This window comes from Pagrus pagrus (assembly GCF_965226575.1).
Source record: "Pagrus pagrus genome assembly, chromosome: 13".
Classification (NCBI taxonomy): domain Eukaryota; kingdom Metazoa; phylum Chordata; class Actinopteri; order Spariformes; family Sparidae; genus Pagrus; species Pagrus pagrus.
The window spans coordinates 24,768,087-24,790,315 of record NC_140197.1 but is presented as its reverse complement, the minus strand read 5'-3'; the positions used below and the strand labels follow the sequence as shown (position 1 = coordinate 24,790,315).

Sequence of the window (22,229 nt, the reverse complement as noted above, 5' to 3'; positions counted from 1 at the left end):
CTTGTAGTTATTCCATATGCCCAATGGTATACGTAAAAGCTTGATTCATGAAAACAAACTAACTTTAATATATGTGGGAGGAAAAAAACTGAAACCAAACTGAATTGATAATCACTATCAGTAAGATTGATTATTGTATCTGGCTGGCAACAGGAGCAGCAGACTAGTCCAAATTCTTTTTATGCCTTTTGTGTTGAGATTCCCCTGTCTATCTATCTGTCTGTCTGTCCTCCCCTTCCTTCTCCTCCTACCCATACCCATGTTTCACCAGGTAAGTATCCCCATCCCTTGCACTGTCACCATGGCGATACCTGGCCTGTGACGTCACTCTGCTGTAGTTCAGTGCTTGTGTCCTTTTTTAATTTTTTACTCTTGTCTTTCTCTCTGCTTTGTTTGGCTGATTATGAGTGGATTAAGCAATTCTGTGTCAATCTCCAAAGTAGTTTTGATTTTGATATATTTTATATCTTTAATGTTTCATTCTGTTTTTTGTTTTTTTTTTGGTTGTCTTTGGTTTGTTTATTTTTCTACAGTTAATTTCCTTCCGATCTAGCTCTTTTCACAGCTTACATAACATAGCTTAAGTAGACAGAGGAAAATAATCTTTCCGCTCCGTGTCATGATGAGGAAGGGGGCCTGGGACAAGGGAACAGATTTGGACCTCAGGACAGTGGAAGGGGCTTGCAAGGGTCAGCCAGCCTGCAGACATTTCAGAAAGAGATGATGCAATCGGCCTTAGATAATATTGGGAGGTTTTTTGTTCCCCTCATGGAGGATGTCGCAGTGGCAGCAGCTGCGCAGGCCTGTTGCAACTCCCTTCACACACACACACACACCACCACACATCCCCTCAAGCTGTAGCGTCCTTGATAAACTTGGCATTCTGGTTTAACAGGACTGCAGCAAAGAACGGATGGAGGAGGGGTGGTGGGTGCTTCAAATACACTCAAAAAAGATATGGAAACAGATTTGCTTAAAGCTGACAGTCTTTCTCTAATAAGACTTAGTGCTGAACAACCTTGATGCCCTTGACTTCATATAATTCTCCAGATATACAGAAATTGCAGCTAATTTGACTCATTTAAAATGGAAATCAGCAGCCAGATCAAATGTAACAGGAAGGCTAGATAAGATAAAGTGATCTGTACTTGGTGGCTGCAGTAAGCTGTGAGAATGGCTGGTGTTTGGTTCACTGTAGCTTTCTGGTCTCTTTGCACTTCAAGGCAAAAATTCTCTAACCCCAGCACCCTATGCTCTAAAAGCAGGCTGTCTCCGAGCTGGCCCTCCGTCACAGTCTCAAAAGCTCACAGAGTCCTCTCTCTGTCTCTTCTCCCTCAGGACGCACCGACCCTGTGCCCATCATCCTCAAATATGATGTCATGGGGATGGGACGGATGGAGATGGAGGTATGATGATGTTCATTTTAATTCCTATCATTAATTTATGTTCTTAATGGGGGCATGGTAGAAAGCTTCAGGCTGTTTTTAAATGTTCTAGTTTCGTTCTGTGGCCCAACATGTTGGAGATAGATCAGTTATCTGCCTGGCAGATTATTAAAACCGGTCACCTTTTTCCGATTATCAGTATGCGTGTTTTTTGTGTCCAATTGCAGATAAAATAAATTAATTTAAATGCTTTGGCTCCGGTGCAGCATCTTCTCTGCCTGTGGTCTCACTCAGTGTCTTGCCCACAACATGATCTGATCAGCCAATCAACACTGAATAATGCTTATTTGCAAAGAAACTAGTAACTAAAGTTAGCAAATAAATGTAGTGGATTTAAAGGGTAAAGTTGAGGAAAAAAAAGGAAATACTCAAGTAAAGTACCTCAAAATTGTACTTGAGTACAAAACTCGAGTAAATTGTTCTTGGTTACATTCCATCACTGGTTATTCTCAATTTTACACTAAGATTTTCATTTTTTCTGCAAATGAATATTGTTTCTGAGTATGGATCTCCTTGATTACTGATAATATGTATCCATATCAGCAGTGAACCGTTTTGTTTTTTTGCTGAAATGAAACGAAGGAACTTGAACAACAGCCATTGCTGCTATAACTAAATATAAATTTAGAAGAAAGTGATGGCATGTCATAACAGCCATTGGTCATGAGGCTAATATTCAAGATCTCAGTAGCTCTCAGCATGATACAGATATAGACCAAGAGACTGACGGATACTGGATTTCTTTTCTGCCATTACTGTTAGAAGGGAGTGAATTATTCCAATATCAATACATGAGGTAATATACACTCATTTTTTGCATCGGACACAAAAGCTACATATTTTACAGATTAACAAACATCAGTGCACTGAAACAACAAACTTTACTGGGAATTTAATAATTATAGATTATTCCAAGCATTTCTGCATTATAATCTCTTAAAAACAAAACATTTCTAATTGGTGCATATTGGCAAACATATAAACCTGTACAATAGGTCTTTGGGGCCAATATCAACAGATAACATCAGCTAGCAAATAAATAGGTCAAGCTCTGTATGAAGCAGGTTAGTTTGCCAAATGTACACTCATTTTGAACCCTTGTGATGAAGTGCAAGTTTTGTTTCTGTTCAGTGGAAACAACTCCATCCAACAGCAGTTCAGCCTCAAACTTGTGGGCCACTTGGCACAAAGACGAATTACAAAATGGTGAAGCTTATAGAATATTTTTAAAAAATCTGTTCTTGGTCTCAACCGCTGACATCCACACAGTCTGTGGAAGAATCATTGGGTGCTTCAAATACATTTCCATGGCAGAAAATCGTTACGTGAGCCAAAGAGCATCATGCACAGTGCCAAGTTCCAGCAGGAGTCATGTAAAGCTCAGCGGCAGCAAAAACATTCTCTGAAGTTATCAATCAAGCTTTACCAACTGGCAGTCTGACAGACAAATCTGAGTGCAGTTGGATGCCAGGAGGACATTAGCAGAATGAATGAATAGGTGCCAATGCAAATCGGCCAGCAAAGAAGACTCATGGTATGGGCTAGTTCCCTTCGCTCTAGTGAATGCTTTAGCCAGAGAGCGATCGTTTGCAAAAATCATAGTTCATGCAAAAGTGGTTTGTCGAGATGTCTGTTGCAGATCTGTGGTCTAATTGTGGTTTAAAAATGGTATAAGAGAAGGTAACACAAGTTGGTCAGACGTGTCTACTTCAAATCTGCTGCCTGCTGAATGCCACTGATTACACAGCTCCTGTAGCTCCTGTAGTAATTTGCATTTGACCTTCACAATTATGGCTGCATGTCATTCATCTGCCTTCAGGAGGCTGTTTACTTCCACACTGATGTGCTGGCACAATCCATGATGACTTTAGTATTAAAGTATAACTGAAATTTAAAATTCTTTTGTCAGCTACAGCATACATATCTGCTCTGTAAATCATGTGTCCTGTGTTTCTTCTTTGAGGAAAAAATCAGAAGCCACAAGAGAGAAACTTATTCTATATTTCTGTTTGTTTTAATGATGGTGGAGAACTTATCTATAGGAGCATTTTGGATATTTCACCAAAGACAGTTATTCTTCCTTTTTAATAAAACAAAACTATTAACAATGGATTTAAAAAAAACGCATCGACATTATTTTACTCCATAAAGGGATGGCTAATGAGATTTCCATTGGACTTAAACAATCTGTCACCATCTGAATCATATAGAAGAAAACACAAGCAATAGCAAACTGGCCAATCATAACCCCAGTAGCCCATATGTGCCAACAGCATAACAGCTTGTGGCCTCTAAGATGAATCTGAAATGCTCTCGTTGATTCAGGGGTGCTTTTGTTTTGTGTGAGTGCTGTAACTGCTGTGTCTGTGCTTGTAGCTGGACTATGCAGAGGATGCCACAGAGAAGAGAAGAGTGCTCGAAGTGGAGAAAGAGGACACAGAGGAACTGCGGCAAAAATACAAGGTGATGTCCTTCAGTTTTGTGTCATTCTGATTATTTGTGTTGGTTATGTCCCCTGTAGCCCTAGTAGCAGGACTGCCGTGGTAAATGCGTCTGTTTGGACGGAAACAGAAGACTGTAGTTACTGTGATCAAGTGTCTTCCTCTACTCGTTGAACACTGAACTGATTCAGTCACTCATTCTTGTGCGTCTCTTGTCTCATTAACAACAGGACCAGATGGAAAAGGAGAAAGCAATTGCAAAGGCTCTGGAGGACCTGAGAGCCAATTTCTACTGTGAGCTATGTGACAAACAGTATACCAAACACCAGGAGTTTGACAACCACATTAACTCCTATGACCACGCTCACAAGCAGGTACTTGTAATTTCCAATTTGCACTCTTGATGGGAGATCTGTTTTGTGTTAAAACATGAGGGAAGCGTCTGTCTTTTTAACTGCACGAGAAGAGATCCTGACGTGTTTTGTTCTTTCCTGGCGTGTCATCGTTTTGCTCTTGTGTGTTGCAGAGGCTTAAAGAGCTGAAGCAGAGAGAGTTTGCTCGCAATGTGTCCTCACGTTCCCGGAAAGATGGAAAGAAGCAGGAAAAGATGCTGCGCAGATTGCATGAGCTGGCTGAGCAGAGGAAACAACAAGACCGGTAAGAGTTTATTCCCCGAGTGCCCTCTGCTGGCTGGATTTCAAACTATATCTGATGGTAGTACAATTGCATGTCTGTGTGTTAAGGGATTGTCGTGCAACCTGTTAGGCCAGACAAAGACCACATCGTAAAAACATGTTTGTCTTGTCTGGAGTGCATGTTTCCAAGCCTCTTTAAAATGATAAAACTGAATCCTGATACTGAAGACTATCAGGAGCCTGTCAAGCCCTTTGTAATGATGAACAAACAAAAACAAACATTTGATTATTCTGTTAAACTGTCACTTCTGTCAGAAACATTTACATCACATTATCATGCTTTTATGTTTCAGTACTCCAGGAAGTGGGCCTATGTTCAAAACTACCACAGTTGCCGTGGATGGAGAGAAGGTAGAAGATGGTGACATCATAACACCTGAAAACACAACTATGACAGACGATACCCGGGAAGATTCACCGGTAGAAAAAACAGGACAAGGCTCCCCAAGACCAGGTCCGACCATCAGCTTCTCTCTGGGGAAGAACCCCTCATCCTCCCCGACCTCGAGCAGTGCATCCAAAGTCAGCGTGTCCTTCTCTTTTGCCAAGAAAGCCCCAGTAAAGCTTGAGACAGCAGCAGCGGTGTTTGCTGATCACGGAGAGGAGGCTATGGAGGAGGAGGAGGGCCAGGAGGGAGAGAAGGTTGGAGGGCAAGACGAGACATCTGGCTGCAGCACAGACAGCCCTAAGGGAGGTGATGCAGGAGCAGGAGCAGGAGCAGGAGGAGGAGGAGGAGGAGGAGGAGGAGGAGGTGGTGGTGAAGGAGGAGAAAGTGTTGTGGCAGGGACAGAGGAGGCGCAGCAGCCTGATGACGGAGCCTCTCTAGCCTCCACTCTCAACAAACTGAAGATGATGATGAAAAAAGAGGAAGGATATGCTGGACAGGAGCCTCAGTACTATCACTATATACCTCCAGCCCACTGTCGGGTAAAGCCCCACTTCCAATTTTTGCTGTTTATGAAGGCCACTGATCAGTGTCCGAGCAAAGAAGAGGAAGACGAGGAAGAGGCGCAGGAGGAGAAAAAGGTTGAAGATAGTTCTGAACAGACGGAGCCCGACGTTACGGAGTGCAAGACTGAGAAAGAACAAACTGTCACCTCACCCCCTGACACAGACACAACCCCTCCATCACCTAAAGTAAAGACGGAGGATGTCCCTTCATGTGCTGCTGATTCAGTTCCCGTGGTACCCACTTCACCTACACAAAAAGCAGAGAGCGCACAGGAAACTCCAGATACAAACTCGGGTCCTAAAATCCCCACAGGTCCCTTCTTCCCAGTTCTGAGCAAAGATGAGAGCACAACCCTGCAGTGGCCCTCTGAGCTCCTCGAATTTACAAAAGCTCAACCTTCTCTGTCTTACAGCTGTAACCCTCTCTATTTTGACTTCAAGCTGTCCCGCAACAAAGGAGTGCGTGGAGGGAAAGCAACAAAGTCCCCGAAGCCCTGTGAAGAGTCTGATGACAAGGGGCAAGAGGCAGCTGCCCCCACAGCTGAAGTAGACACAACTACTAAACCTGGGACCAGCGCTGACAAAGACAAGCCAGTGACGAAGGGAGAGACTGGCCAAACAGAAGGTGATGAGCAAAAACTTGCAACTGGTGGCAGTAGTGCCAAGAAAAAAAAGAAAAAGAAGAAGCACAAGAAGTCTTCGAAGCACTCAAAACGCAAAGGAAAAGAAAAAGGTGCAAAAGAAGACGCAGAGGGAGAAACTGAGGCAACGCAAGAGAAGCCCAAAAAGAAGAAAAAACACAAACGGAAGAAGAGTAAAAATAAAGCTCCGGATCACGACGAGGCAACAGGTGATGAGAAGGAAAAGGCAAAACCAAAGTCAGAAGATAAAACTGTTGCTTCCTCTGTCCAACTGACAACTGCTGGGGGAGGAGCGACAGGAAGTACAGGATCAGAACCGGGCAAGAGGAAACGTGCTACGAAGGAAGTGCCTTGCAAGTCTGGAGCAGAGGAAGGAGGAGCCGGAAAAGGGACTGACAAGACCAACTCCTCAGAGGAGCACAGCGGCAGCAAGAGACAAAAGACGGACTCCAGTGCACCTCAAAGTGCCTCCTGCTCCACCTCAGCCCAAAAGAGTCCTGGTCCTGGTCGACCTCCCAGCAGTGAGAGTGAAGAAGAAGGAGGCACTAAGACTCAGCGGTCACGTCATCATAGGTCAAGTCCTCGAGAACAACGCCGCCACCATAGTGAGGAATCAGGGCGGTCCTGCAGCCGTTCATCGAGACGGGGGGAAAGACGGGGCAGCAGTCGTCGGCGCCATCGAGGCCAAAACTCCCGTAGTCACTCGTACTCCAGCAGCTCTGAGCGCTCCTCAGCAGGCAGCAGTGCCTACAGCCACCGCAGCCGCAGCTACTCAGACAGCTACAGTGATTACAGCACCGAGGGTCGCAGACGGAGGCGCTCCAAGCGTTCATCAGACTCTGAGTATGAGCGGAGAGGAAGCCGAGGACGTAGACGATCCAGGAGACATCAATACTCCTCGTCCTCCTCAGAAGACTCCCGCTCACGTTCACGCAGCTACAGTCGCAGGAAGAGGCACCGGCGGCACCACAGGAGCAGCTCAAGAAGCTCTAGTAGCTGGAGCCGCAGCACCAGTGCCAGATCCTGGAGGCGCAGCTACAGCCGCAGCCACAGCTCCGCCAGCCGCTCCTCCAGCTCCACCAAAGGCTCTCCGCGCCGACGAGGTGCTAGGAGTCGAGCGGACAGTGACACACACCGCAGAGACTTCAACCGCTCTCGCATCTACCGCTCACAGTCTCCACGTTCATCTTCATCACGAGGCCTTAACCGCAACTCACATTCATCCAGCTCGCAGGGTCTGAGGCCAGGGAGCTCCCGAGATGCAGGGGAACAGAAGAACAGCCTGACTGCACGCCAGCTGCTGGAGAAGGTTCAGTCTAAAAAGAGCTCTGATGACTCTGCCACAGGAACAAAATCTGGGCTTAAGATTAAGGACCCACCACAGGGTTACTTTGGTCCCAAACTACCCCCGACCCTGGGAAGCAAAGCCATGCTGCCACTCTTTGGTAAGCTGCAGGCAGGAAAGAAACCAGTGATCCCCCTAACAAGACCTGATGAGGGAGAGAAATCAGGAGCAGGGAAGGCCTCTGAGGCTGAGGCAGAGGTTATCCTGGTAGAGCCTATCAGGGAGTTCCCCCCTCCACCACCACCTCCAGCTCCACCAGTCCAGAAGGTGGAGGAGGTCCCACAGAGCACAGTGGTGCCAGAGGAGACTCCGCAGCCCGCTATAGAAGCCCAGGTGCACCAAGAGCCCCGGCCTTTGTTTGAACAGGAGCCTTCCATGATGATGCCCCAGTACCAAGCAGAAACAGGACAGGACCCGTCACAGAACCCCATGATGGAGTCCCTCATGCCAGAAATGCAGCAACAGCAGCCTCAGATGCATGCCTACCCTGCTTACCCACCTCCCACCCTGGAGGAGGAGGGCATGGAGGCGGAGGAGGACGGACTGGCTCCTCTGGAGAGTCAGCCCATCACGTTCACACCAGAGGAGATGGAGAAATACAGCAAACTGCAGCAGGCTGCACAGCAGCACATCCAGCAGCAGCTTCTGGCCAAACAGGTGAAGACATTTCCCTCCGCTGCTGCAGCAGCAGCCGCCGCTGCAGCTGCAGCCAACTTGGCCCCAGCTCCACCTCCTCCAGCCCTGCAGCAGATCCACATTCAGCAGCCTGTGTCTGTAGCCTCCGGCACGTCCATCACCACAGTGCAGCACGCCATTCTGCAGCACCACGCTGCCACTGCTGCAGCCATGGGCCTCCACCCAGCACACCAACACCACCCACACCCTGCACATGCCCAGCTGGCCCAGGTACACCACATTCCCCAGCACCACCTTACCCCCATCTCCCTGTCTCCTCTGGGCCACTCTCTTGGTCACTCTCTGGGACACTCACTCGGACACGCTGGGCTGATTCCTGCCCACCCGACAGCCTTCCTCTCTGGTCAGCCTATACACATCATCCCAGCTTCAGCGCTTCACCACACCCCCTTAGCCCTCCACCACGTACCACACACAGCCCTCTACCCCACACTCTTTACACCTCGGCCGTCACAGGCTGCCGCAGCAGCAGCTCTCCAACTCCACCCACTGCTACACCCAATCTTCTCAGGACAGGACCTCCAACACCCACCTAACCACGGCTCTTGAGTGATGATACAAGTGGAGGAGTATAGTCTCAGCACCTAACCACTGGAGAGAAGACTTAACCCGACCGGCTTGGTTTAGGGTTTTCAGATGAAGTCTTTGCAGGCAGTGAGACAGGAAGCTGTCATCAAACCACCATTTTACTGGCCTACACAGCGCAGTAAGTTGTAGCCACAAAGTGGTGCTGCCTGTGTGAGGGTCAAATCTGACACTAACATTTTGTTCTGGCTCATGTGAGGGTTTTTTTTCTCTGTGTTTTGACCTGAATTTTTAAAACAGGGTGTAGATTTACAGACTTCCTCAAGACATTGGTTTATATTCCACCACCCATTTGTTTTTGAACGATGAGTCAAAGAAACCACTGGAAGTGTTTTTCTGTTTTTCAACTTAAAAATATTATTCTTCTCACGGTTTATATTTTTTGCTCATTTCGGCAGCCAAAGAGACGTAATGGCTGAAACTAAAAGCAGAATCGTGTCAGGAGAAGAACGTGGCATCGCTCTTCGATTCTGTAAAGTAACCTTGTTTCATAATTACTGATACTCTTTATGTTCTCGTATGACTACTTGCCCTCTATTGGATCCTTGGTCTCAAATATTTTGTAATGCAGTACCTTGTACATATATCAGTGTGTAATGTGAAGAATCCCACCAATGATGACCATGTGAAATTACAGCTGTGGTGTCCAAATCGGTATGACATTGTCACATAGGAACCCCCTCTTTAAGCGAGGGGAGATGTGATGTAGGGGTCCTAACACCCCGATGCTCTGAGGCAAAGCTCATGTTACCTGTGGTGAGGGTACGCCTGAACGAATTGCACTGAAATCTGTACATCGAGATGATGCGCTTGCATCATGTAACAATAAGATTGTAGTATACTGCAATAATTGTATTTTTCTGTTTTTAAATTATTTTCCAAAATGCTCTTCAAAAGAAGGGCTGTGTTTTGCTTTTTGTGTAATTTTGTAAATAAAACTGCTGTAGATTAACCTATTAACATTCTAGAGGTTTAAGACAGGCATTGGAAAAACGCAGAACTCCAAGGGTGGAAGGAAGGTGGCTACATGTATGTATTTTATCAAGGTTGTTTCTAAATTCCCATCTCAGCCGGGATGGCAAAGGAATAGTGATCTGTCAAACAGTAGCAACTCTGTATTTTTTAAAAACTTACTGTTTCAGCAAATAAAATCTTGAGTTCATGTCTTTTTTTTTTTTCTTTCATATGTTGGGTTAATGAAATTCACATGTAAATATTAAAATCCTCTGAGCACTCTGCAGTCTCAAGTAGAGCTGCAACGGTTAGATTGAAAGAAAATTCATAATTTTTAGTCATAATTCAAGTGAAAAGGTTAAACATTTTCAGTTCCAGCCTCTTTAATGTTAGGATTTGCTCTTTGTCTTTGTTATTAATGATAGTTAAAGAAGAGTCTTTTGGGTTATGGACCTTTTGATTGGACAAAAGAAGCAATTGGATGGTGTCGCTTTGGGTTTTTCACAATTTTTTGACACTTTATAAACTCAGTCGCCTTTAATTAACTCAATCCTAATCCAGTATCAAACTTGGTAGCCCTGCGTTACTTTAACTTTTAAACCACCTATAATTTAAATTGACCATTTAGGAACCATGCCAAATTGTACCCGCTCATAGATACCAGCCACCTAAATACGCCTAATTTTTTTACATCATGATCCATGAAGTATTCCCTGAGAAATTCCCAAATATGTTTACGGTGGGATAAACCCCTGGATCCGTCCCTTTATCCGAATCTGCACCAAAAGTTATGAGGCTCTGTTCTGTGCTGAGACACATCCTCCATCCAAGTTTTGTGTAAATCTTCTCAGTTGTTTTTGTGTAACCCTGCTGACAAACCAACCAACAAACAGACACAAATGAAAACATAACCTCCTTGGTGGAGGGAATAAAACATCAGCATCACTTCACTTGACTGGGGAAAGTCAAGCAATCCCTGCAGAGGTCACTGTTGAATATCAAACACTAGATGGTGCCCTAGTTTCCTTGAACAGACTTGTGAAAGCAGCAAATCCATAAAAATGAATCAACAGGAGAGCTGACACACCTAGCTGCTAACAGAAAGGAAAAGCTCTTCATAATATCAGTTAGAACTGGACTTTGTTAACCAGCAGTCATTTGATGAAGATATACCAAGGAAATTCAACATGTTTTATTCTATTAATTGAATGAAGTCACTCACATAGTGAGACTCGACCAAAGCAGAGTAAATGGAGAACAATTACAAAATAACTGCTGTTTTCTGAACAGATCCTTGTTGCCATCCTGTTTGTAGCTGGTGTGTAAAATCAGCTACACATAAAACTAAATTAATTTGAATGAGTATATGCACAGTAGTACGTCTATTTCTCTATGAACAACGCTTATCAAGGCAGAATGACACTGACGACACATTACTGACAAATGAAGGAGTGAAACAAACAGGTTTTCACTGGAGGCAAAAGCAAAGATCAGTTTGTATAAGTACTTTTAAAAAGCCATTTGGGTACAGTCACAAGAGGGATTTACAGTTTCCGAGTGGTTTTGATTAGATTACGGATGAGTGGCAGCAATCTGAGGAAAGCAGCAGACCTACGATCAGAAAGTTCAACGCTCTGTCGGAGCTTCAAGTGGAATAAAATACTGTCTGTAATTAAGGTCTTCAACCATTTACATTTGTGGAAAACAAACTGCAATGGCACCATTTATAAAAATCACTTAAATCTGATGTTAAAAATTCTGCCACTCTTCATATCATGAGGGATGACGATGTGCTGCAGAGATGTCCACGACTGATCAAAAAAAACCACCGATGTGGATGGATGGATGGATTAGAGGTGGTCAGCCCAGGTATCTGATTACCAGGAACATGAAGACGCAGGTCAGCAGCATGCCTCCGATCATGATGAACTTGTCCTGGGTGGCTCGTCTTTCTATCAGCCTCATCACTGTGTTCGACAGCCCTAACATGTTGGCCACGTCCAGCATCTTCTTGTGGGTCCCCTGTGTGGAGACCAAACAGAGCCATGTCATCAGCACTGATCACAGCCTCGCGTACACGATGTTTTGGGAAAACTCAGGCATTACATGACAACAATGCAATTATCCACACTAATTCATCTGATTTTGGGAGTTGCCAACACCCTCCCTGACGCGCCGCTCCGTCAGAAGTTTCCCATGGCTAGACAACCGGGCTACAAGTGCCGATCAACAGACACACCCTGATAAGAGGAGGCCTGAAGCAAAACCAGGAAGACCATCTCCTCCCTGGAAACACAGACTCACCCTCTAACTGAGCATATGCACACTAACAATGAGACTATTGTGATCACTGTGGAGACCAGAAACCGGGTCAGGAAACTGAATTTTTAGCTTTACTGGTTAATTTATCCTAAAAAAATAGAAAGGGAAGTTTTTTCTCTGTTATGGTTGACTTGCCTTTTATACAATCACATGCTCTTACCTTCAGTGTAGATCTTTGATCTCTGATGCCGTTGAGGATGCTACTGCCGCTGCCCAGGAGGTCGTCCATGCCTCTGTGTGCGTTGTGCAAGTTGGAGTTTAACTGAAGAGTCTCATCTATGGGGATGGAGGTATCTGCGTCCTGTGGAACAAGAACAAGCACTTTTCTTCAAATCCAGATGATTCAGCTTGAGACCATTTGAATGTAACACTGAGGGAGCTGAACACCGTCACCTTTTTACCTGTTTGTCAATTAAAAAGATAATTTTTCAACTAAAGAAAGTTGCAGTTTGTCATCAAACTAATCAAGTACAAGACTGTAGATAATTAGAAAGTCTACAGACATCGTGTGTGATTCATGGCACAATTCAAACGTGATGAAATAGTTTCTCTCCCCATTGACTACTTGACGACTTCACTTCCCTATACCACTATCTAACCAATATCCAAAATCTAATACGTTGTATAGTCTCATTCTGCGATAACGATATAATATCGTCCGTCTTACGTTGGTCGTGAAGGTGCGGCTCATGAGCTCCTCCCTCTCTCTGTCCTGGGCCTCTCTGGCGTAGCGTCGGTGCTGGAAATTTTGCAGGGCGGTCCGAAGGTGCTGGACATCATACTTAAGCTGATCCACTCGCCTGAGGGAAAGCAAAGAATACAGTGAATTGATTAAAGCTCGTTACAAAGTGGACAAACGCTCTCTCTGTTTTAACAGATGCTCCTTCACCTCCTTGATACATCTTATGCCAGTGTGTCACTGCACCTCATCTTACACATAGGTCTCACTATTCATAATTGTTCTTGGTTGATGAAGATATCTCCTTTCCCTCAAATCTCACAGTCCCCCCCCCCCTCCTTGACTTCACTCAGCCCCCACTGGAGCTCCACTGAGATCAGAGGGGTGCTGTAGGATGGGATGTGCTGCCATGTCCCCTAAGGCCTGTTTACCCAGCTCGGAAATGAATCTTTGCCCAATGCAGCAGGAATGCTGGTGATGACGGGGCTTCTGAGGAAATGTTTTCATAGAGCCGCGTCGCCACAGGGCAGGACAGGGCTGCCTGCCTCATCTTCTCCACCCTCCCAGACCCTTTATGAGATATGGTTCACCCTGCCAGCTCTCACGCTTTCGGGTCACCATCCAATGAGGGAATCCAAACTCACAATTTGGCGTTCTGGCGGCGGTTTGGTGGTTCCTTGCTGGCCAGGATCTCCAGACGTTCTAAATGAGTGAAGATCTGGTCGGTTCTCGCCTGCAGTTCATTCTCTAACACTTGAATAACGAAAGAAGGACACGAAAGAGAGAGAATACAAATGAGACATGATTCAATTGGTATAATTACAGGAAAACATTACATCATATTTTCCTTTTGGATCTATTCCAAATGATTAGGTAAAACCTCACCCTTGTTAAATGTAATACGTTTGTTTTAAAATTACCGGGGCTGCACAATTAATCAAAATATTATCAAATATCCAAATCGGAAAAGCTGCAATTCTTTAGGGTACCAAAGATGAATGATTTAATAAGGGCGTTTCAGGCCGCATATCTTTAGCCCTTGGCTAAGAGTTGACCCTGGGAAAAATTTGCCCCTTTTCACACACAGATTGTTAACCCAGGGTTAACCTGAGGCCAGGACTGTACGATTCACACTGCACTGCAAAAATGATCATTCCCATTATGGGTGAATCAAATCACAGTCGTACTATCTGTTAAAATCATCACAATGTGATTTTTTGTCACAATGTATCGGTCGATGTCGATGATCACAGATATATCAGTATCCGTGTATGTGTTGTCCGATATGTCCAAAAAGGAAAACTTTGATTTTTAACAATTATAGAAGAAAAGACGTTTTGGATACAGTACTTCAAAATAATCAAATAGTTTACCGTTACAGTCCACTGCTCTATTTTCGACAATGAAGTTTACTTTTAAAGTCTAAAACATCCTGCCTCCATTTCATATCTTTGAGGTGAAGTGTTTGATCATTTGTGGGCATCAGCTCCAAAGATCAAACAGGAAGTAGGCTCTAGTATTTATCAGTAGATTGTCTCTCTCTCATTAACCAACATAAAGGTTTAGTGTGCTGCATCCTCCTGTGGGTTAAAACACAAGCTGATGTCATAAGCTGGGGGTGGGGGGGGTTGTCTGCTGCCTGGCTCCCACCATTATCTTGAAGAAGCCCTCCCAGCTTCTGTCACTGCACCCACCCTAATTCTTCCTGTCCTGGCACCAGCCTGGCCCAGAGCAGAAAACAATGAACCAGGCGGGGAGACACCACCGCCCCCCTCCCCACTCCTGTCATTATATGAGAGCAGCCATAACAAGGAGTCTATACTGAATGAAACCATTCAAAGGAAAATGGGCTTATAGTTAAACTTCGACACAGAACAGTGTCTCCTGATGTCCAACTCACAGTGTACTGACTGACGATCCGTCTTCTCCAGATTGCCCATAAGAGACTGGACCTCCTGGATTTGCCTGATCCAGAACAAACATAACGTTAATTGATAGGAACCGACACGTCATTCAAAATATAACCTGGCAATTTTTAAACGTTTACAAACATAAACGAACCATTAACTGACGATTTTAATGATCAATAATCCCCCCATGCTGCTACAGATACAGCTAAAGTTAAATCGCAGGTAATTAGCTAAGTTAGCTAACGTTACCCAAGAGTCGTCATAGTTACCGAAGAAACAGACACACTCACTTGTTCGTCTGATGGTAAAGAGTCTCCATCTTCCGCGGTTTGTTGAGGTGTTTAGTTTCCCTCCGCTTTGTACCGTTACTTGTTTACAACACCCTAATTCTGACAGCCGGCTAAGCTAGCTAGCTAGCTAACGGTAGTAGAGCGTACACGTCATCAGACGAGTGTTTGTGTACGGAAATAGGAAAGCGGAAGTGCTGCGGCGTCAGCGTGAGAGAGGCGAAAAACGAAGAGGGCTCACTCTGTTTCTATTTTTCGACCCTGAAAATGTAAATGAGATCTGTATTTGGGGTTTTATTTCCGGTATCGTCTATTTATCTGTAATTCTTGTGAGGTTAAGGCAGTTATAAGGGTACTAATCATAGTCAGTGCCCTCTTTTGATTACAATAGTTTCTCAATTAACGAGCTTTCACCAAAATGCTGAAGAAACACCACCTAGTGTCAAGTAGCAGACCAGCAGGTGAGAAAACTGATAAAAATGCATATTTTAACTTGGTTTTATAATCCTACATGCTGTGGTACATGATTAAATAGGCACTATGTAGTTTTGGAGAAGAAATTCAAACTCCAAATTTTAGGTAATAATACAAAATCAGAAATATTTATTGTTTCCATAAGTGAATAAAGAGGGAAATAAGGTCTCCAGAACACTGTTTGAAGCTAGAAAGCTGGCAGGGTCCACCAAATATACACAAAGTAAAATGAAATTGTGTTCTCCTTTAAGGTCAGTTTGTTTATTCAGTTTGTTCAGTCATGAAAACGAAGAGATTTCATTTATTTAGTTTAAGGCATAAAAAAAATTTAACATTTTTTTGAAAATTCAAGTCCTTCCCCAAAACTACATATTGCCCCTTTAAGATGAAACAGGACACTAAATGTTAGCACTGAATGTCATGCAGACACTGAATCCTGCATCCCAAATCAACATTTCAGTTCAAGTGATTCAATTGTTCCTAAACTTCCCACACTTAAATCTATCCTTTAGGCTGTATTTTCCATTATATTTGATATTCTCTTAAACTTAAAAGCTGACAGGTGTGATAGCAGAGACTCTTTCCCCTTACCAGGACGAGCTCTGAGAGCAAATAGCATAATCTGTTGACATGTAGACATGTGACAGGAAAGACTGTGAAAAGTGTCCCGAGGCTACCTTTTGTCAGCTCAGGCTGATTCAGTCTAATTAGGCTATCCTCTTTTTCCACAGATAGGTGTCAGAATATTCCTGTCTGTCCGTCCAGAAGCCTCCCTCTCGCCTGCGGTCAATCAGAGACACCAAAACTAATGATATCAAACTATTCAGAGAGGATGTCTGAGGAAGGAGACAGGTTGTTTGTGAAGTTTCCTGTCAAGGAGCACTGTGTGAAAGTGGCTTGATTGTATTTCCCAGAACAAACCGTGAACATTTCACAATAGTCTCTTGGTGATTTAGTGTGAGGAAAATCATCCCGGGGCGCTGCCTGGCACCTTAACAAAACCACATCTCAATCACCTTGATCCAACCCTCCATCCCAGCGCTGTCTACCAAACTGGGAGGGGGGAGAAGAACCAATGAGACCAAGAGCAAGCGAAGAAAAACCCAAGCATCCTTTGACCTAATAAGTGCAGTGAGCTGTTACAAGCTCCCGTTTGTTTGTTTACCTCATTCAGCACAGCAATCAGAAATCGGCCCAGACAGTTTTCCGCGGCTGCCTGATGGTACTTGAGTTGATGGTTGTATCTTCAGGCTAGACACTTCTCAACAGAGGTCCTTTTCACCCACCCCCACATGTCAGATGCCTTGAGATCTGTTCATGCCACTTCTTGCTCTCGCTGTTCACCGTTTTCGGTTGTCATAACACATCCCCAGGGCAGTGGTTGGATGTGCACAGCTTTAACTGTTGCGCAGAATAGAGGAGAAGTACGGAAAGGCAGAAACAAGGCCCCCCTCAAACCATTTCTAAACAGTACATGAGACACATTTACCTCTCTCTCCCTCGCTCTCTCTTCGTCAAGGTCGTGGGGTTCTCCCTGTCTGTCGTTTATCTTTCAGCCCTGAGGAAAGGATGAGATGAGCTTACTGGTTTTCCTCCACACCTGAGCACCACGGGCACAAACTGGAATCCAGACTCCAGGTGTGGAGCACGATCACGCCACTCAGACTGACCCAGAGATCACATGTAGTTACACCTAGTTTGATGCAGTCACTGCTCTAGTTTAATGCACATTTATGGTGCAAAGTTGTGGTTCTGTCTGCTCGAAACGTTTTTGAATTAGCGCTTTACACTGGTGGAAAATAATTCAGATCTTTTATATAAGTTAAAGTAGAAATACCACAGTGTAAACATACTCTGTTAAGAAGTCATCTATCTCACTTATCAAAACTAAAAATGCTATTTATGCCTGGTGGCCCAATTCAGAGTGTTGTAATTATCATGTAGGCTTATTACAATAAATGATTGGAATATTGTAATTGATTCATTACCATTTGAGCACTATTTTTATATTTATATATAATATATAACTTCCGTTAATGAGATGCAAAACATCTAGAAATAGATATAAAATGGCCCTTAAGAGACTTTAAATGATCAGAAAGAGGCACAAAAGACCAAGAAGAAATGCAAAGTAACACAAAACAATTAAAAAAAGACATAAAATAACTCAGAAAAAAGCTAAATTAACACAAGGACACAAAAAATGACCACAAAAAGGTGCAAATTGACCAAGAACAGCTGCCAAACAACCACAAATTAAAACAAAACAACTACAAAGAGACATAAAATGCCCCCAAGATACTAAAAGATGCACACAGAAGCACAAAATGAGCCATGACTCGCTTGAACAACTGTATTGTAGGTCTAATCTATATCTCTGATTATTTTATAAACATCTTTAAATATAAAATCTTGATCTGAAGAACAACTAGTACATTTAGCTGACGAATAAATGTATTGGAGAAAAAGTGTAACATTTCCCTCTGAGATGTATAAAAGGTCATTAAATTTAATTCTCAATTCAATTACAGCTACCTCGACATTGTACTTAAGTGCTTTAAAAGGAAAGTATACATATATGTGTGTTTGTGTGTGTGTGTGTGTCTGTGTGTGTGTGGCCGCTTCACTGGATCGTCAAAGAATGCTATTTCCTTTGCTCCTTTGGGGGGTCCAGCTGGAACCAAACAGAATTTAGCACTGGATCAGTCTCCCTGTCCCGGTGAGACAACATGGCCGCAGAGTTATTGAGGAAGAAAGCACTCAGTGTACTCTGCCACCACCACCCTCAATAACACTGTTTTGTTCATCAAGAGAAAATGACATGTTATTGAGTCACTTCTACGCAACACACTTAATGATGTTTTCCAGGCAATATAATACACCATAACTCTCCAATGATTGCCCAAGACAGACAGAGTGAAGAAGCCAATTATGAGGAGCGAAATCGCCTTGGGTCAACAATTTTTGGATACCAGTCATTTTTTGGGAGGCACGCTGATCTTCTCACTCCCCCTCGAGGGAGATGAGCCACTCGTCTTTGAAGCCGTGATGAGACGCTGAATGAAAGCAAATGAGGGCCTGTCAGAGAAATGACAGGAGAAACTCACAGCCTCCCCCGTGTCTCGGTGGGTCCTGGTGGGAAAGGGGTCCAGAGGCGGAGCTAGGGGTGGCACAGCCCCCAGCCCCAACCCCACCAGAGAGAAAAGGTGAGGGGTAGTTGACCTGTGAGTGTTCGATCCTCTATGTGAAGTGACTGGAACATTTTTTGTTGTAAATTTAAACAAACACAAAGAGACCAAAAATATCACAAAGAGGCGAAGAACCTCAAAATGACCAAAAAGAGATGCAAAACAACTCTAGAGGGACTCAATAGCAAAAAAGGGATGAAAAATAAGGGATGCAAATTGGCTGTAGAAAAAACATCCACTAAAGAATGCCAAACAACTAGGATGAGACATAAAATGGCCCTGAAGAGATGCAAAACAAACACAAAGAAAAAAACTACAATGGGATGCAAAATGGCTTTCAAAAGATAAAAAGTCACTACAAAGGGAGACAACTAACTGAAAAAACTCAAAATGACCAGAAAGAGACTCAAAAAGACCGAAAAGAGGCACAAGATGACTAGGAAGAGATGAAAAATAAATACAAAGGGATGCAAAATAACTTCAAAGGGATGAAAATTGGCTGTAGAAAGATGCAAAAAATCCACAAATGAATACAAAACAACTACAAAAAGGGATGCAAAATGGCTGTCAAAAGTTGCAAAATCTCCGCAAATTAATGCGAAACAACTACGACGGGATGCATAATGGTTGTCAAAGGATGCAAAATCTCCACAAAGCGATACAAATGACTATTGAAAGACTCAAAATGACCAGAAAGAGGCACAAAGTGAACAAGAAGAGATGTAAAATGACTACATAGTGATGCAAAAACGGCTGTCAAAAGATGAAAATGTCCGTGAAGGGTGGCCAACAACTGTGAAAAGACTCAAAACGACCACAAAGAGGCACAAAATGACACAAGATGCAAAACAACTACAAAGGGATGCAAAATGGCTGTGGAAAGATGTAATATGAACACAAAGAAACTCAGAATGACCACATGTGAATGAGAATGATGCAATGCCATCACGAAGAGACACAACAGAACTACAAATGGACGCAAAATGTTTGTAGAAAGATGCAAAAATCCCACAACGGCACGCAAAAGTTTCTAAACCCGCCCCTGAAGCGGTCCTTTCACCTTATTTGCTTTCAGCCTTTCCCAGCGAGAGAAGGCGGTCGGCCTCAGCGTTTCCCTCTCTTGTTCTGCCTCTCTGCTTTATTTTGTCTGACCTCAAAGAGCATCGAGCGATCAAACAGCTGTCAGACACTCAGACACACTCAGCCCTGTGGCCACACCACCTGTGACACCCGGACCTCTCGGGGTGAGAGATGCTGTCCACCCCTGCGGTTGGATGACGGGAACACAAACAGCCCTACGCTGGGCTTCCCCTGCCTGACAGCTTCCTACCCACAGCCTGCGCCCACTCTCAACCACACTCCCATCATGATCAAGTCGTATGTGTCAGCTAGTCAGCGTGCAGTTCACGGAGCTCAAATAATAAAAGATTTGAAGGCACGTTATTGTGAATTTGAATCCTTTAATGACAGTGATGATTTAATGAGTGAGAGCACTTCAGGACACAAAGCCAACAGACAGTTTAATTGTGTAGCTGCAGAAATGACAAAAATAATCACAGAAGACATTCCAGACTTATTTCTGAGAGATGTTGCTGTCTGAGAGAACACATAGCTCTGCTCTTTATCTGTGTTTTTTCTCCATCGCACGATGTTTCTCTGGGAAAGTTTTGTTTCGGTTGTAATGGAGGTCAGTGTGGGTGTGTTTGCAGCTGATAGAAAGGCAGAGAAGTGCCATATATCGAGCACGGGGAGTCAGTTATGAAGGTGGATGAGGTCTTATCATGCCCTATCACAGCGGCTGCAACGTAGACCCCGCTGTTAGTGCTGCAGGTGCTTCAGTGAGGCAGCATGGGAACAACCTCCTCCCCAGAGATTCCCAGTGGGGGGATTCACAGTGGACTGGTCAAGGGGGATACCAGGAGCCATTCGCAGCATATCTGCTGTGTGAAAACAAGTCACAAACACTATCTCCTGTGCTAAGCTTTGTGTTGCTGTTGCAGTGATCCACATCGTCAAGAATCAAGCCGTTTTTAAACCATTTTCTGTTTTTGTCTTTCCGTCACTTGACAAGTTTGTTGAAAACCTGTTTGTACTCACCCCAATGCCGATGGAAAGTTGGGTGAAGTTTCTTAGTCCACAAAACATTTCTGGAGCATCACAGCATAAAATCATTACATAAACATAAAAAAACAACCGAAAACAAACACACAGCATGGCTCCAAATAATAGTCATCCAAATCTCCAGAAGCCTCGAGATCCCAAATTGTTATGAAAAGATATTACTTACACCCTTGTTGCGAAGTTGAGCTCAATGTGCACGCTAGCCTTTTTAGCTTAGCAGCAACAGTGAAGATTTAAAAAAAAAATTGTGCAAATAGTATCTCAATCAATTCAAATCAATTGGGGGTCTCATTGCTTCCGGATCCTTGGATTACCCTGGATTAAAAACAAGTCCCAATCTACTTCAGTTGTTTAGGAGAACGCTGTTTTGCTGCGAAGCTCCAGAAATGTTTTGTGGACATTGAAACTTCACCTGACGTTCCATCGGCATGAGGTTGAGTAGATGGCAATCATTTTTGGCCAGTTTACAGTTTACTTAATTCTACAAGAATGTCTGCCTAAATGTTTTGATGTTTGTCTAAAGTTTATTACTATTCATACCCTTACAATCTTCTGATCTTCTCCTCCTCTGTCCTCAGGTGTGAATCCGCAATTTCAACCCTGCTGTTGCTGCTCAATTGACCGTCGCACACCTTCTCTACACCCGTGCGTCTCATCAGCCACCATCCCCGTCCACCCAACCTCTGAGCTCAGCCCCCCCATAGAGGTATGCACTCAGCCTTGTCGTAGCTCTAGGCAGTGCATGTTCTTGTTGTGGGTTGAGCAATTGCATTAGTCATTTCACATTCCAAATTCCTACCCCATGCCGTATTCACAACTCTCTCCGTCTCCCTCTCTTTCTTTTCCCTCTTTTTTTCCTCTCCATTGCTCTTCTCATCCTCTTCATCGTTTAATTTTCTCTCTGTGCCATGTCGGGGTGTGGGGATTAGGCCGAGCACTGATGCTATCTAAGCACCTTCTCTTCGGAGGCGGAAGTCTTGCAGGGTTAAGATGTTTCACCTCGGGCACAGAGGTTCCGATTACAGGACGGGACGACACTTTGTGTCCTTGAGCAAACTACTACCGAGCCGTCCACGCTTCAGTTAACATCTACTGTTCCGACAAATGAGTGATGTATAAACCTGAAAGCTATGTACGTTGCTTTGGATAATATCTTTTTGCCAAGCAACACAAATATAATACATATCTAAAAAAAAAATGTCTCAACCCCGGTGTGCCAATTCATCTTCATCTATCAGAGCACGGTGCACTGTTGCCCATAGTAACCTTTACCTGAACCAGGCCGACGCAGACACAAGAGATAGTGTTACCGCCAGCGTCACCCTACATTATCTGTGTCATTCAGTGTGTCAGGGTGACGGAGGGAAGCTCCAGCATACAGCAGGCCGACTGTAGCCCACACCCGCACAGGAAAACCTGACTACAAACATTCACATATCACTCCCACTGAAGTGACCACAGGTGTGCACATGGCAGGTATGCACACACACATATG

The 22,229-nt window shown here is 44.1% G+C and overlaps 2 protein-coding genes and 1 long non-coding RNA gene across 4 annotated transcripts in view; 2 read left to right on the top strand and 1 right to left on the bottom strand.

Moving 5' to 3' along the window:
• gpatch8 (G patch domain containing 8) overlaps window positions 1-9,961 on the top strand; it is a 29,699-nt gene extending 19,738 nt beyond the window's left edge. The window contains 7 exon segments of the mRNA XM_084372273.1: window positions 1,339-1,406; window positions 3,822-3,908; window positions 4,117-4,260; window positions 4,413-4,543; window positions 4,875-5,303; window positions 5,305-5,365; window positions 5,368-9,961. Of these exon segments, the coding sequence (XP_084228399.1) occupies window positions 1,339-1,406; window positions 3,822-3,908; window positions 4,117-4,260; window positions 4,413-4,543; window positions 4,875-5,303; window positions 5,305-5,365; window positions 5,368-8,763 (4,316 nt within the window). The 3' untranslated portion in view covers window positions 8,764-9,961.
• A 969-nt stretch (window positions 9,962-10,930) lies between these two features.
• Window positions 10,931-15,100, bottom strand: gosr2 (golgi SNAP receptor complex member 2). Of its 2 annotated transcripts, none has more exons than XM_084372275.1 (6): window positions 14,955-15,100; window positions 14,655-14,719; window positions 13,399-13,507; window positions 12,743-12,875; window positions 12,236-12,376; window positions 10,931-11,775 (listed from the first exon to the last, which is right to left on the bottom strand). In XM_084372275.1, the coding sequence occupies exons 1-6, from the start codon at window positions 14,981-14,983 to the stop codon at window positions 11,614-11,616; spliced, it is 639 nt and encodes a 212-aa protein (XP_084228401.1). In that variant the 5' UTR covers window positions 14,984-15,100; the 3' UTR covers window positions 10,931-11,613. The 2 variants fall into 2 exon arrangements, with proteins under 2 accessions (XP_084228401.1, XP_084228402.1); XM_084372276.1 differs by lacking the exon at window positions 14,955-15,100 and adding an exon at window positions 14,816-14,884.
• A 122-nt stretch (window positions 15,101-15,222) lies between these two features.
• Window positions 15,223-21,828, top strand: LOC311268583. Its single transcript, XR_014623982.1, has 3 exons — window positions 15,223-15,412; window positions 21,313-21,440; window positions 21,664-21,828. It is a non-coding gene; the product is annotated as an uncharacterized lncRNA (long non-coding RNA).
• Window positions 21,829-22,229: the final 401 nt, after the last annotated feature.